Below are 15,523 nucleotides of genomic sequence, written 5' to 3' on the forward strand. Positions count from 1 at the left end.
ATTTTACTCATCTGAATTGAAAACAAATTTTGTAACTGTTACATGTTTATTTTGGATTTTTTTCCAGTCCAGTGGTGCTGTTGTAACAGAGAGCCAGACCTATAAGAAACGAGCTGATTTCTTAAGTAATGATGACTATGCTGTGTATGTGAGGGAGAATATTCAGGTAAGCATAGTGATGAAAAGCTATATTGAAACTACTTTCCTTCTGGTACAAAAGTCTTTACATGCCTATTACATCCTCTTGTCCTTTCTCCCTAGGTGGGGATGATGGTTAGGTGCTGCAGAACCTATGAGGAGGTTTGTGAAGGAGATGTAGGCAAAGTTATTAAATTGGATCGAGATGGGTTGCATGACCTGAACGTACAGTGTGATTGGCAGCAAAAGGGTGGTACTTACTGGGTCAGATATATCCATGTTGAGCTTTTAGGTAAGTTCACTGCTAACTGCTTTTTAATAAAAAACTGGATGATACACTAAGGGAGATTTATTTTGGGGGGCAAAACCCACTCACCAAGCATTTATTCTTGCAACTGCTAGGATTCCCACCGCAGAGTTCTGCCTCTCATATCAAGATAGGTGACAAAGTGCGTGTGAAAAGCTGTGTTACTACACCCAAATACAAATGGGGATCAGTTACTCACCGAAGTGTGGGAGTTGTCAAAGGTAATGTATATTCAAAATGGGGCATGGGGAGGTAATGAAACTGGAAACCACACAGACTTTCTGCAGTGTTTAAGGAGAGAATCTTCTAGACACATTTACAAACCATACTGTTTTGTGGAATATTGCATGATGATAAGAGAGTGTAGAATGCATTTGATGACTGTGACAAATTTATAGACGTGTACTCTGTGGCAGCCCATTTTGTTAGTGTGTTCATCTGTTTTTTGAGCCATTCCGTTCACATATAGTAAAGGTCTTTAAGAATCTGTGCAGCTTCCTGTTGTAGTTCTCATTTATACTGTGGATGAACCACAAATGGTTTTCCTTTAAGAAGTAAATCTAACTTGAAGACTTCATATGAAAGTGAGGAGAAAGTGGGGTGCACTAGTGTCAAGCTGTAAGGGGTGTTATAGAAGTAACCTGTGGGTCATAGATTCTTTGAAGAGGTACAGATTTTGGTCATACTATATTTGTGCTTAGAAGTACTCTCTCCCTTTGGGAACTGTTTTAAAAAAATAAATGAAAAATTCAGAGTCAAAGAATTTAAATAGGATAATATATATCTTTTAAAAATCTGTAGAACTCCCTTTCCCTCTGCCCCTTTCCAGGCTACCTGATTAGGTTAATACATAGTTCCACTAAAAGAAAAGATTACTTTTGAAAGCTACTTTTACTACGTGTTTCTGCTCTGATACTGCTCTGGATACTTTCTGCTTCATTTTATAGAGATTTGCAACACATTGTATTTTCTGCATGTTTTTGTCACAGCTTTTAGTGCCAATGGAAAAGATGTCATTGTAGACTTTCCTCAGCAGTCTCATTGGACTGGCTTATTGTCAGAAATGGAACTGGTCCCCAGCATTCATCCTGGAGTCACGTAAGTGATGATTTACATTTTTCTTAATGTATATGGGTTATTCTTTAGCCTTATTGTCTTGATTCCATTATCTTGAGTGGTGTTACAATTAACTTGTACCATGAAAACTGCTAGAATATATTTACTTGTTGTTCTTTTGTGAAATTAGGTGTGATGGCTGTCAGATGTTTCCTATCAATGGCCCTAGATTCAAATGCAGAAACTGTGATGATTTTGACTTTTGTGAAACCTGTTTTAAAACCAGGAAGCATAACACCCGACATACTTTTGGCAGAATAAATGAACCAGGTAAGTTTCAGAATCTAAGTGTTTCTTAGATTACTTTAAAATGCATTGAATTTGTTTTTAAAAAAACAGTTTTAAATTTCAGCTCCTTAACATAATGAAAAATTAGTGTTCGGACTGACCCTCTAGACAACAAAACATTTTTAGCAGATCATGGCACTGCTACAATTGCACGTGGTGGACTACACCAAAACATCAACCCTTAAGCTTTCTTTGTAGTGTTAAAAAAGTTTAAAAAATATGGCTACTTGACAGTGACTCTTTATGTCAGAACTGAGTTTTCAGCTACACCAAGAGTAAAACATATAATTCTTTAATCCTCCTGCCTTTTGCCATCAGCCTAAGTGTAGGTGAATGGAATCCTTGTGACAGTAGGTGCAGCTTGAAATACCTAAGATACCTTCTTACACCTCAGTTGCTTTTCAACAATTTTGCCTATCAGTGTGTGATGGCTGTTGCCTCATTTCCTCCATGATGTGGAGACTCCAGGGAGGTGTGGTAGGAAAGGGAAGCCCTTTGAAAGACTCATAATCAGAATTTTCTGTTTCTAGGGCAGGAACAGGTGCAGCCATTTTTACTCCCAAAACTTTCGGGTTTTGCATTATTATGCAAAACTTACCTGACACTAGCTTTTACTTCTTTTCTCTCCACCTGTCTAAAAATTAGTCTGATCCCTAGTATTTGCAAGGTGATGCTGGCTTCTGGACTAAATCTATTCATATTTACACTTAGCCAGTCTAATTGGTTTGGAAAATGAATAAAACTGATTCCCTGCTAGAAATCATGAACATGCATTGCATGTGTATGATGGTTTGTCTAACGGGCAAGAAAGACTTTCCATTAAGAAATCAGCTAATATGGTTGTACAGCTAGTATGATGTGAATCTATAATCCTTCTTGCCCTGGACAGGGTAGAGGAGTGTCGTGGTTTAACCTGGCAGGCAGCCATATACCACGCAGCCGCTCACTCACTCCACCCACCCCTGCAGTGGGACGGGGAGAGAATCGGAAGGGTAAGAGTGAGAAAACTCGTGGGTTGAGATAAAGACAGTTTAATAGAACAGAAAAGGGAAAATAATAATGATAATGATAAAATACACAAAATCAGTGATGCACAATGCAATTGCTCACCACCCGCGCTGACCGATAACCAAGTAGCGATCGGTACTTCCTGGATCACGCCTACCATTCATATACTGAGCATGACGTCACATGGTATGGAACGCCCCACTAGCCAACTGGGCTGGCATTCCTGATTATGTTCCCTCCCATCTTGTGTACCTAGCTCAGTCAGTAGGCATGGGAGCTGTCCTTGGACTAGGAGGGCACTTAGCAACGACTGAAAACATCAGTGTGTTATCAACATTCTCCTCATACTAAATCCAAAACACAGCACTAGGAAGAAATCTAACCCTATCCCAGCTGAAACCAGGACAAGGAGTTACAATATTCTTTCAGTCAAGCTTTCTAGAAGCTATAAAGATCAGTGAAGGGAAGTAGAAGTGGGTTTTTGCAGGGAGGAAATCAACAACTCGCTAAACCACCTCATTCTTGAACAAGATTCAGAATTTTTGAGTGTTGTATGTCTATTCTTCTGTAAGGGATTTCTGTTGAGGGTTGGTTGCATATTTTTCATATGCTATGGTGGTGTACAAAATTCATGTACTGTGGGCCTGTATTTTGAAGTATGTATTGTCATAAATTTTGATTTGTATTTCAAAAGGAAGGACCCTTTCAAGTGGCTATTTAGTCAAGAATGTTAGTCTTTTTTCTGTCAGTTTAAAGATTGCATGTCCCTGTAACGTTTTATCATTTGATTTTAGGAATTACTCTCTTCAGGAGTGTAAGACACTAAGAGTAATTTTCCTTAATTTTTTAATATTTATTTTTTACTAAATTATGCTTGGAACAAATCAGTCATAAGTGTAAGAATAGAAAGTGTGACTATCCCAAATGACAGGCCTGAAAACTTGTAGTCAGGTAAAGTGCTTGAAACTCCTTTTAAAAAAAAAAAATAAATCTTGAGCTATGCCCTTTAAGCATGAGTAGTATTATCATACCTATGTGACATGCTCCTGTATTCTACTTTTAGACTACATAGCTGAAATCTTTGATTTATTATATTTCCTTTCATATTGCTTATGGGTTTAATAAAAGCAATTTTCTTTGAGAGGTACATGCTTAATATTTCACTTAACCATGCAGGTCAGTCTCCGGTGTTTTGTGGGCGCTCTGGAAAGCAGCTGAAGAGACGGCATAGTAGCCAGCGGGGAATGTTACTGGATGATTGGTCAAGAATAGTTAAGAATTTGAATGTCTCATCCTCTGTGAATCAGGCTTCACGTCTTATTGATGGTAGTGAGCAGTGCTGGCAGTCTTCTGGCTCACAAGGAAAGGTAACTTTAAGCCATTACTGGTTTATTCTGGCATACTTTCTTCTTAAGATGATAAGTGTTTACCTTAGTGAAATATATTTGTTTGTTACCTTTGTGTAAGATAGAAGAGTAGTAAAAAAAAATCTGAAGTACAAAACTATGTTTCTTCATAGTAAATGTGCCTATTTTTTTAAAGCTGTGCTTCATCTTTCTAATTATTTCATGTGAATCGTAAGGAACTTGTGTGATTTTTGAAATACAGGGTAATTATTCTATTCTGTAGTTGTTTATATGGTTACAAGTGCCTTTTCAGTATAATAACTGATGACAATTGTTCTTAAAATTCACATTGATTATATTTTACTTAAGTGAGTTGGTTGCAACACGAAAAGTACCTACGCTCTTACTAGCTAAAACGGTCTCCAGGCACTCCCTTACTTGCATAGAATCATAGAATATCTCAAGTTGGAAGGGACCCATAAGGATTATCGAGTCCAACTCCCTGCTCCTCGCAGGACTACCTAAAACTAAACCATATGACTAAGAGCATCTTCTAGATGCTTCTTGAATTCTGACAGGCTTGGTGCCACGACCACTTCCCTGGGGAGCCTGTTCCAGTGGCAGTCTACTCTCTCGGTGAAGAACCTTTTCCTAATGTCCAATCTGAACTTCCCCTGATGCAGCTTCATTCAATATGTTTGTTTCCTATCACTGGTCACCAGAGAGAAGAGATCAGCTTCAGCTGCCCCTCTTGAGGAAGTTGTAGACGGTGATGAGGTCACCCCTCAGCCTTCTCTTCTCCAAACTGAACAAACCAAGTGACCTCATATGTCTTGCCCTTGAGGCCTTTCACCATCTTGGTCGCCCTCCTCTGGACACACTCATAGTTTGATGTCCTTCTTATATTGAGGCACCCAAAACTGCACATGGTGCTCGAGGTAGGCCGCACCAGTGCAGTGAAGAGCGGGACAATCACCTCCCTCGACCGGCTAGCTATGCTGTACTTGACGCACCCCAGGAGACGGTTGACCCTTTTGGCTGACAGGGCACACTGTTGACTCATACTCAACTTGCCATCAACCCAAACCCCCAGATCTCTTTCTGCGGGGCTGATCTCCAGCGTCTCGTCCCCCAATTTGTATGTATAAGCAGGATTACCCCATCCCAGGTGGAGAATCTGGCACTTGCTCTTAAATTTCATACAGCTGGTGATTGTCCAGTTCCAAATCTATCTCTGTAAGGTCTCTCTATCCTCGAGGGAGTCCACAGCTCCTCCTAGTTTAGTGTCATCGGCGAACTTGCTTAATGTACATTTGACTCTTGTGTCCAGATAATTTGTAAAAATATATAAGCGTTGTTCCTTAGTTTATGGTTTACCAGTTTTATTGGCCTGCAGCACTGCTCTGTGGCCAGCCTAGGCACCAGGATTTGTGGCTAGGCTTCTGTCCAGTGTGTTTTGATGCTCTGTTGATGTCCATGCTGAGAATATTCCCAAGTACTCTTCCTTCGGGTTGTCTACAGACTGTAACCAGTCAAAGATTTACATTATGTCCCATTTCTTGACCTCCAGTGGTATTGTGCTTTGTCAGTCTTTTCAGTGGTGTTGCTTGTGTGTGAAATACATAATTTGCTGCAACTGTTTCTCTTGTATTTGGAGGTTGGACAGGTGAGAAGTTCACAAGGTCATTTTCCTTTGGCCAGTTCCCATGCATTGTAGCTGTTGTGTACCATTCACAAATGGTTTTTTTTATGCTTTCTTCAAAAACAGCACACACTTATTCTTATTAACCATACGATGGTCCAAACAATACTATCTGAAAATGAAACTCTATGTGTTTCTCCTAGCACTGGATTCGCTTGGAGATTTTTCCAGATGTTCTTGTTCACAGACTAAAGATGATAGTGGACCCTGCAGACAGCAGTTACATGCCCTCTTTAGTTGTAGTTTCAGGTACGTGTATGTTCTCCGAGAAGTCTGAATTTTTTTTTTTTTTGTAAATTCAACAGTAGGTATTTATCTAGTTTCAGTTAACATAGTCATCTTTAACATGTGTAGTGCCTGTTTATGAAACAAACACCATATCTTAAAATGTTTTTCTTTCCATGTTTTGTTTTCTAGGGGGGAATTCCTTAAATAACCTTATAGAGCTAAAGACAATCAATATAAATCCTACAGACACCACAGTGCCTCTTCTCAGTGATTGTACGGAAGTAAGTGAAGTTTGTGTGAGAATTACTCTTGTATGCACCAGAAAAATATTTTGCCGCAAGAGGTGGATGAAAAGCTCTGTTGTGATTATTAAAGCGTGATATTTTACTTTCTCTCTAAATTAGCACTATTTCTGGCAGTTTAGTAAAGTTAATGATCCTGATTAAGTTTTACCGTAACACAGTGTAACTCTATAATAGCCTTAGTAGTAAAGATATTTTAGGTTTTTTGATGCAAATCAATATACCTATGAACCAAGAAGACATCCGAATAAACTTAAATTTGGGGATAATTTTAGTGAGTGATAAAGCTTATTTTGGATAGTAGTACTGATCTTTTTCAGTAACAGCAAGGAGGAATGCGTAATTAATTTTTAGAAGAATGGAAGTGAAATCACTCACAAATTAATGAGGCCATATGTTTATCTTAAGCAAGATATTTAATGTTACAGATTCATTTTGTTAAGGTGACAAAGTCAAGCAAAAGTTCTAATTCTTTCCTGTGTTTTATAAAGTTATATAGGACCCAAAAGGTGGCAATTTAGTTTTTTCTTCTTAGTACCACAGGTATATTGAGATTGCAATCAAGCAGTGCAGAAGCTCTGGGATTGATTGCAAAATACATGGCCTCAGCATACTGGGACGTATACGTGCAGAGGATGAAGATTTGGCTGCAGTCCCTTTCCTTGCCTCTGATAATGAGGAAGAGGATGATGATAAAGCTAACACCGGGAGGTAGGTAACTGGAGGGGCTGGGGGGAAACGATAAAGAACCTTAGTGTCTATATATTCCAATCGGGAGATTATTGTAAGAAGAGCAACTTAATTAGGTTGAATGGTAGTAAAGAGAAATCAGTATCTGAGTTTGTCAGAATTGTAAGTAGGTCATTTGTTGATAAATAACTTCTTTAAGATTATCACACTGGTAAGGGTGGTAGCATTTTGTACAATTCCTCTTCTTCTGCATTGGAGAATTCAACACTTGGAGTTGAAAACCTAGCTAAAAACTTGATGTGTTTATATTTGGTATGTGGCATGTGTATATTTACCACTGCTCAGCAAAACATTCTGGGGTTTTTTTTTGTTTTTATTTGTTATAGCCACCACTTAACTGTGGTTGTGTAGTTTGGGTACTGAAACTGTTCCAAACTGTAAAATCAGTAAATACAGTAAAAAGGTGCCTATGCTATAGCATGCAGGTTGCTAAACTGACTTTTTTTTTTCCTCAATGTGTTCAGTCTTGTTAGAAAGAAAGCAGCTGGACTTGAATCGGCAGCTACAATAAGAACCAAAGTTTTTGTTTGGGGACTGAATGACAAAGACCAATTGGGAGGGCTAAAAGGTTCCAAGGTATGTTTGTTGTTTTCATATTTTAGTACAAGACAGACACAGCTAAAAATAAAATGTATGAGTCTTACACAACTCAAAATAAAGTCAAATTTAATCAGAATTTTAAAGTTTATTACCAAAAGCCAAGTTTATTACCAAAAGCCACGAAGAGTAGGTTTTAATGGCTTTTTACTGTTAAGACATGTAGATGCCTGCTGGGTGGAAAATTGGAGAAAATTTGCATTTTGGTTGTTACTCTGAAATCCAGTTTGATTTTTAGCAGCCACTTAATCATTTGTTTTACATGATAGTGAACTAATTGTTCTAAAAATGTTTGGCACTCTATACATATTCTGTTCCCTTTGAGTTTGCATGCGTGAAATGAAGATATTGGTGAACTTTTCTATGTATTGCTTGTACCTGGAGCTGGTGCAGTAATCAGAAAAAAAAGTTGAATTCTAGTCTTTTGATTGGTGTAACTTGATTAGAATTCAGTGTAATTCGAGGGGCATTTCAGCCCTGTGTGCAGCCATTTATACACAATTTTTAATACAATGCAAGATGGGAGATACATAGCAAATATTTAATCAATTTAAGATATCATTAATCTGAAAACTGTATTAAAAGAGCATTTCTTTAATTTATGTTGTAAATAAAACGTATATTATTGTACCTGTAGAGTGCCTTTCAAGAAACAAAAACTTAACCATTACTGTATTCTCCATCCTGTATTTTATTGGTGGATAAAGCCTTCAAGGTTTCAGTGCAGAAGTGCAGATTTCAGTTCAGAATTATGGCTCTGTTTCACTGAAGTACTTCCCCCCACACCTAGAAAAGGGTAGAACTATAGGACAGTTAAATGGAAGAAGCAAGAGGATAATGAAAAATCAGATACCTCTATAAATATGAACTAATTCTGCAGAGAGTAAACTTTTTTGAGTGGAAAAAACATGCTAACATGAACACTCTTATCTTTGAGGTTTTAACAGGTATTAATATTATTAAATGCATAAATTGATAATTGGGATAGTAATTTAAAAACTAATTTAAGGCTTTTCAAATGTCCTTTAAACTTTTTTCCCATATACTGTAATGAAGAAGTCTGCTAGAAACTTTATGTCTTCAACTGCATAAAAATAACTAAATACTTACTTTTGTTGTATAAGGGGTTATGCCAGGTTTGATTGTATGTTGATTTAAAACACTTGAAAAGAGTTTGTTGATGTCTATTTATATATACACAGCTTAATCAAAGACTTCTTGGCAGTAATGGAGAAAATAGGTTTCCTGGTCTCTGATCCAAATTGCTAAAGCATTTTGCTACTGAAAAACTCAGTTGTGGTTTTGTGTTCCTGTATGCTGATTTGAAGTATGTTGGTTAACACTTCTAACTAGTTTTATTTTGCTGTTGTGCCTTTCTTCAAAACTGAGTTCAGTTTTCTCAAGAAGACTTTACTAAAAGGAAAATCCTTGTTTATATCACATTTCCTTTTTTCTCAGGTTTTGTATTTATCATGGTTTCAGTATTAAACACTTTTTCTTGGTCTCTGTCTTTTGCCTGATGTATATTAACTGGTATCTGTAAAGTGTCTGAATAATACAGGGAGTTTCATATATTAAAAAAAAAAAGAAAAGTACCTGTTAGATTAACTGGTTTATCACTTCAGAACAGCTCTTCTTTTTAAAGTATAAAATTTAAAGGGTATTGTAATGATCTTTATTTCCTGTCTGCTCTAGATAAAGGTCCCTTCCTTTTCTGAAACCCTATCTGCCTTGAATGTTGTACAAGTAGCTGGAGGATCCAAAAGCCTTTTTGCAGGTAATATAAGTTTAAAATAGATGTAATTAATTAAGGGGAGAAACAGATTTCCAGTTGTGAAACATTAATGGTGTTTCAAACTTTTTTTCTTCATTTTAGTGACTGTGGAGGGTAAAGTATATGCTTGTGGAGAAGCCACAAATGGAAGGCTGGGTTTAGGAATATCTAGTGGAACTGTGCCTATTCCCCGCCAGATTACAGCTCTTAGTAACTATGTGGTAAAGAAGGTGGCAGTTCACTCAGGTACTGACTATTGCTATTGTTATATACATAAACAAACATATTAAGCCTGCAAATAGTGGCTTTGCAGTTTTCTTGGGTGCTGTGATGCCCCAGCATATCTGATATTTTTTAAATTTTTTAAAATAAATATTAAATTCTGTCTGTTGCATAAAATGTCAGATTAAATCTAATGGTTCTATTACTAAAATCTATGAATTTAGACCATACACAGTTTCTTACTTGCTGGAAGTTAAATTTGGTAACTTCCGAATAATTTTTCAGTCTGATCCAAAGAAAGTGTTTTCATTTTTGAATATTGCTAAGTGGTGGGTTTGGGTTTTTTTTTTCTTGCAGCATTGAAAATAGCAAATTGAGTGATTATTTTTTTTTTTTTAATGTGCCAGGAAACCTACTCTCACAAAAGTTTTGTGTTTTAAATTAAAACACACAAAACTTTGAAGAAAATAAGTAATATGTATTGGGTTGAAAGGCTCATACAATTACATTGTAGAAGTACAGCGGTGTCAAATTTCTGAGATTTTTGCTAAACCGGCTGCCTGCTTGAAAGCTTGAAAATTTAAATTTATGTTTACATTTTTAGGTGGCCGGCATGCTATGGCATTAACTGTTGATGGAAAGGTATTTTCGTGGGGTGAAGGAGATGATGGAAAACTTGGTCACTTCAGTCGAATGTAAGGATGCCAAATTTGTCTGTATTTCAGTAAGAGAACATTTGTGTTGCATGTTATATAACACAGCGGACCACCACTATTGACAATGACAGGATTTTTACTACAATGGGAATAAAAAATTGTGTTGTGAAAAGATTTTTTTTCAGCAGTGTGTGTCCATTTATGGTGCAGCATTTGTAGCAGTCTTCAGTCATTTAAAAAGGAGGCATTCAATTAATCTAGTAACTGGAAACATACTTAGTGGCGAAAGTCTTTAGTAGTGTTTTTGAATGTCACTGGTGAAATGGCACATTTTGGACATAGAGATTTTGTTTACTTTTATAAGGTAAGGTTTACAGAGGTGCCTTGAGGTGTAAAACCATAGCAGTTTTACATTCCTGAGCTGTAACAGTTCATAATGTAAGCCTGACAGAGTATTTTGTAGCCCTTTTCTTTAGACTTCTGTTCATAAACTTGTTAGCCAGAAATAAATTTCTTACACTTCTCAGTAATACATAGTTTAATCCTCCACAGGATAGCTTTGAGGAAAATTTGAACTGTCTCAGGATTTTTCTTTGTATGCACCACAGAACAATGTTTTGAAAGGAAAAAAAAAAGATAAACATAGCCCATGGGGAAATCTTTGATATATTTTGAAGACCTGCTCAGAATACATGAAAAATTACAGTGCCCAACTCAGATGGTTAATATATGACAACAAATAAATGTGCATGGGGGGGGGGGTGTCAGATCAAAGAAAAGGGAAGTCCAGATTAGAGCAGTATTGTTGTTTATTGTTCAACTGCCTAATGTTTTCTGTAATTTTATTAAAAGTGAGACTAGGAGCTCGTGGGCATTTCATGGGAGCAAATTTCCCAGAGGCCATATATAATTTTATAAAACCTTAACAGTGGCTCTGATACACAGTCAATATTAGAAAACCTTGAGTTGAAACTCTTCCCTGAATTTAGAGAATATTGTAAGCATATGGATAGTAAAGTTTCCAGTGCTCTCATAGAAGCCTACCAGTAAATTCCAGTTCTAATTTCTCTCTCATAAGAGCGAAGTTGGGATGGGAGTGTCATCTCTTAATCTTACTATCTGGCTTTATGTCCACAGGGCGGAGAAATAATGACTTCTAACAAATTGCTCAACTTTGGGCAATGACAGGATATCAGTTTTCACTTTATATTATACACTTTTTAATTGATCCATCACTTTGGTATTTTGGCTTTGTCACCTAAGTTTTGCAGTGTATACATAAAATATTTCTTTAACTAAATTTTGAAGTACACTAAAATAGTGTAAATTTTAGATTTATGGTGCTACCAAAGAGTATGTCTTGGAATCATAATGTTGCATCTTCTTTTATCTTTAGGTTACTGTTAATTATTACACAAAACTTTTTGGATTATGAAGGTTGGAGTATATTGTGCAACGCTTTCATAATTAACGCAATTAATTCTTTACTCATTTTCTCTAGGAACTGTGATAAACCCAGATTGATAGAAGCGTTGAAAACCAAACGTATCCGTGATATTGCTTGTGGCAGTTCCCACAGTGCTGCCATTACCTCTAGTGGTGAACTGTATACATGGGGTCTTGGAGAATATGGAAGGCTAGGACATGGAGATAATACCACACAGCTGAAGCCTAAGATGGTAAAATAAATGTTTCTTGTCTCTGATGAAATGCAAGTGTGTTTGTTTAATAAATGATAAAATAAAGCTAAAATAAAGCCAAAAACCATGAAAGCAGTATGAAGACATCATTTTGGAGTGATCTAAATTAGATTTTGGTACACATACCTCTAATAACAGGCAAGCTATTTCAGAAAGGCCAAAAAGATCCAGCTCTTTCTTTTTCTTGGGAAGTGGTGCGCAATGGCTAGTGCTGTCTTGACCATTCATGTCCTGCATCTACTTTGATACATAGCTGGAAGCAACTACTGTCATTGAGCTATGTTGGATCCTGAGTGAGCAAGGCTTGATAATCCTTTGCTAAATGGCATGCTCAGGCTGGGCACAATGAACAAGATCAGTCGTAAGAGCTTGAAAATGTCTGTAAGGTTTTAAAACATAATTTCTTTGAAACATGTTGCTTACTTTTTGTATTTTGTAGGTTAAAGTGCTCCTTGGCCACAGAGTCATTCAGGTGGCTTGTGGAAGCAGAGATGCTCAGACTCTTGCTTTGACAGATGAAGGTGGGAATATCTTGTTCCAGAAGCTTTCTAGCGCATGGGAATACTGTGATCATTGTTTGACCTGCAGTTTGGTGTTTGTTAGGTTTGGTGTTTTCTTGGGGTGATGGTGATTTTGGAAAACTGGGCCGAGGAGGAAGTGAAGGATGCAACATTCCTCAGAACATTGAAAGACTGAATGGCCAAGGCGTTTGTCAGATTGAGTGTGGTGCACAGTTCTCATTGGCACTGACCAAGTCAGGAGTAGTATGGACATGGTATGTTACATTTGCCAGAAAATATTAACAAAGCAATTGCTAAGTATGTGTTGTATTTACTGCTATTTGACTGTCATAACTCCATCTGTGCCTTATCTGTGTGCTTTGCCTTTTAAATTGGCAGCTCTTCGAGACAAGCTGTGATCTGTTCAGTTACACTGTGTCTTGTAGCATGCTCAGTTGTGTATTGTACTCTGTTAGGATGCCTGCGTCTCACTGAACTAATGGAGGAAAGGGAAGATCCTTCCCTCTCTTGGGAGCAAGGGAGTGTGTAAAGGAATGTTAATTCAAGACTTTGGAGTGGAGTGGAAAAAAGAGAACCTGAGAATCGTAGTTCGGAGTACGTAGTCTACAGCTAAAGCAGAGGCTGAGAAAGTAAGGATGTAGTAGAGTAAGGAAGTAAGCTAAAGTTCAGAGAAGATGGGAAGAACTTCCTTGGAAACACAGGGTCTCTGCAGAGCTTGTTGCTGCTCAGAAGGCCACTGAGCAGTCAGTAACGATGCCTCGAAGCAAGAACTGGTATGAGATGATCATTGAGAGTTATTCAGAAACTGTTTTTATTTTCCTTCTATTTGTCTGCTCGCTTCTGCTTTGTTTTGAACACAAACCTGGCTTTTTGAGTTTATAAACCTTTCTGTAAAATTTGAGAGCTTACTGTACGGCAGATCAACTTCAGAGCTCTAAACAGATCAAGGTCTTACTCCATCCTCGTGTAATAAGCCTATGACCTGTTTGATGTTTATCAAAGCCAAGACGACTTAAAATGGTCATTTTTGTTTTATTATTTGTCAGCAATTGATAAATGATATGAAGAGAAATCCACAAAACTTCCGTTTTTATAAGTTACTTCTATTTTTACAAGGGAGAAAATGTCGTTTGGCAGAGATGTCGTTTCTCACAGTGGCCACTGGAAACTATTTGTCTCTCTCACTTCCCCCTTCTTAAATTATTTTTCTGTAGTGATGAAAGGAGTAAGAGGAAAGGGAATTTGGCAGTCTTCAAGAACTCCTTGCAAAATTCTTGTTCATTCCTTCCCTCCGCCAGTTTGTCTTAACGCTGTTATGTCTAGTCATAAAATCTACAGCTATTTCATGACATTACAGGACCACAAGGAGATTTTTGGGGTCTGTTTCAGCTGTGCACGTCTGCACTTTAGGATGGCTGAGTTGTTTCTAAATTCTTATTCTTATCTTCTTGAATTTGTACTGATATGAGGGAAAAATCACAACTTCTGTGTTATAACTTTAGGTAGGCAATAGTACTATATATCACATTCATCTCCAGCATAGCATAACCTTTCTTCAGAAAAATTGGTGGTGAGCAGCAGAACTGAGTGAATGGTTACTAAAAACACAGTGGAAGAAATCTCAGGGTTTTTTTCTTCTTTACTGACGTTCTTAGAGGCATTTTAAGGTGTTCACTTTTGCATATGGTATATTTTTAGTGCAGTTTGTGTATAACAGTTGTAGAAGAATTTAAATTATGGAGGCTTAAGAACCTATATTGAGGCTTGCAACAGTGTGAAAAAACTCAGTTCTGAAAACATGTTAGTTCCTGTGTATTTTTTTTTTCATGTGAGTATACTTGTCAAAGGGTGTGTTATTGTTAGGTTTATCCTCAATAGTATTAATCTGTCCAAGTCTATTGAAACACATCAATTTTGTAGGTATTTATAATTGCAATGTTTCTGCAACAAAGGAAATTGAACGTAATCACAGTTGCACTACATACAAAAAATAGTCATAAATGATGCCTGTTCTGTACTGAGTTGAAGAAATTACGGAGTCACACAACTGCAGTTATCCTCATTTTTAGGCATTTGTAATTCAGATTTGAAGAATTTGCTAGTTGGTGCTTGTGTTTAACCCCGGCGATAAATGAAGTATTTTGGTTCAGGAAGCTGCATTGACAGAGGAATGTGTAAACAATATAATTGTCTTGAATTTTACGTTTACTATCTGTTGCAGGGGTAAGGGCGACTACTTCAGGCTAGGCCATGGCACAGATGTACATGTACGAAAGCCACAAGTTGTGGAGGGACTGAGGGGTAAAAAGATCGTGCACGTGGCTGTAGGCGCACTCCATTGTCTCGCGGTTACTGACACTGGGCAGGTACGTTGTGCATCATCCGCCTTTCCCCTTTTTCCTTGATCCAGAAAGGAATAAACTAAACTGTTGAGGAAGAAGAGTGTAATAGCATCGATGCTGATTAAATGCAATAAAAATTTCTAATGATATTTATTTGCTTTTTAAAGTCTTGAATAAATATAAGCATGACTGTAATTTACAATGTATTAGCTTTCATATTATTATTGGTCTTTAAATGTTGTTGTAGTAGCTTTTGTATATTTTCTAGTTTATGTATTATCTGCATGATCAGTTTCCTGCTTCTCACTCTTGAAATGCAGAAGCAGTCATAGTATTCTGGACAGATTTTTCTGCTGTGATCCAGCATTATCATTATCATAGTATTGATTCAGATCCCCAATGTAATTACTATGCAACTAATTCTTCTAACTTACTGTTCATTGTGAACATTGAATAATGTATGAATCAGCTGATGATTTATGAATTGCCAATAATTTATGAATCATCTGATAAAGTGCTGCTTTGA

The 15,523-nt window shown here is 37.1% G+C and overlaps 1 protein-coding gene across 14 annotated transcripts in view; it reads left to right on the forward strand.

The window, feature by feature from the left end:
• The window catches only part of HERC2 (HECT and RLD domain containing E3 ubiquitin protein ligase 2), a 117,009-nt gene that overhangs the window by 64,950 nt on the left and 36,536 nt on the right, over positions 1 to 15,523 (forward strand). For all 14 annotated transcript variants that reach the window (XR_012670577.1, XR_012670579.1, XM_075134842.1 and 11 more), the window contains 17 exons: positions 68 to 166; positions 262 to 430; positions 541 to 666; positions 1,435 to 1,543; positions 1,692 to 1,831; positions 4,034 to 4,224; positions 6,049 to 6,154; positions 6,323 to 6,414; positions 6,971 to 7,146; positions 7,650 to 7,761; positions 9,478 to 9,559; positions 9,659 to 9,802; positions 10,383 to 10,473; positions 11,936 to 12,113; positions 12,574 to 12,655; positions 12,738 to 12,909; positions 14,877 to 15,021. Coding sequence is in view for 12 of the 14 variants with exons in the window: in XM_075134842.1 (XP_074990943.1) it covers positions 68 to 166; positions 262 to 430; positions 541 to 666; positions 1,435 to 1,543; positions 1,692 to 1,831; positions 4,034 to 4,224; positions 6,049 to 6,154; positions 6,323 to 6,414; positions 6,971 to 7,146; positions 7,650 to 7,761; positions 9,478 to 9,559; positions 9,659 to 9,802; positions 10,383 to 10,473; positions 11,936 to 12,113; positions 12,574 to 12,655; positions 12,738 to 12,909; positions 14,877 to 15,021 (2,214 nt within the window). In the remaining 2 variants the exon portion in view is untranslated. The remainder of the gene's footprint in view (positions 1 to 67; positions 167 to 261; positions 431 to 540; positions 667 to 1,434; positions 1,544 to 1,691; positions 1,832 to 4,033; positions 4,225 to 6,048; positions 6,155 to 6,322; positions 6,415 to 6,970; positions 7,147 to 7,649; positions 7,762 to 9,477; positions 9,560 to 9,658; positions 9,803 to 10,382; positions 10,474 to 11,935; positions 12,114 to 12,573; positions 12,656 to 12,737; positions 12,910 to 14,876; positions 15,022 to 15,523) is intronic.

Source organism: Calonectris borealis, chromosome 1 (genome assembly GCF_964195595.1).
Source record: "Calonectris borealis chromosome 1, bCalBor7.hap1.2, whole genome shotgun sequence".
Classification (NCBI taxonomy): Eukaryota; Metazoa; Chordata; class Aves; order Procellariiformes; family Procellariidae; genus Calonectris; species Calonectris borealis.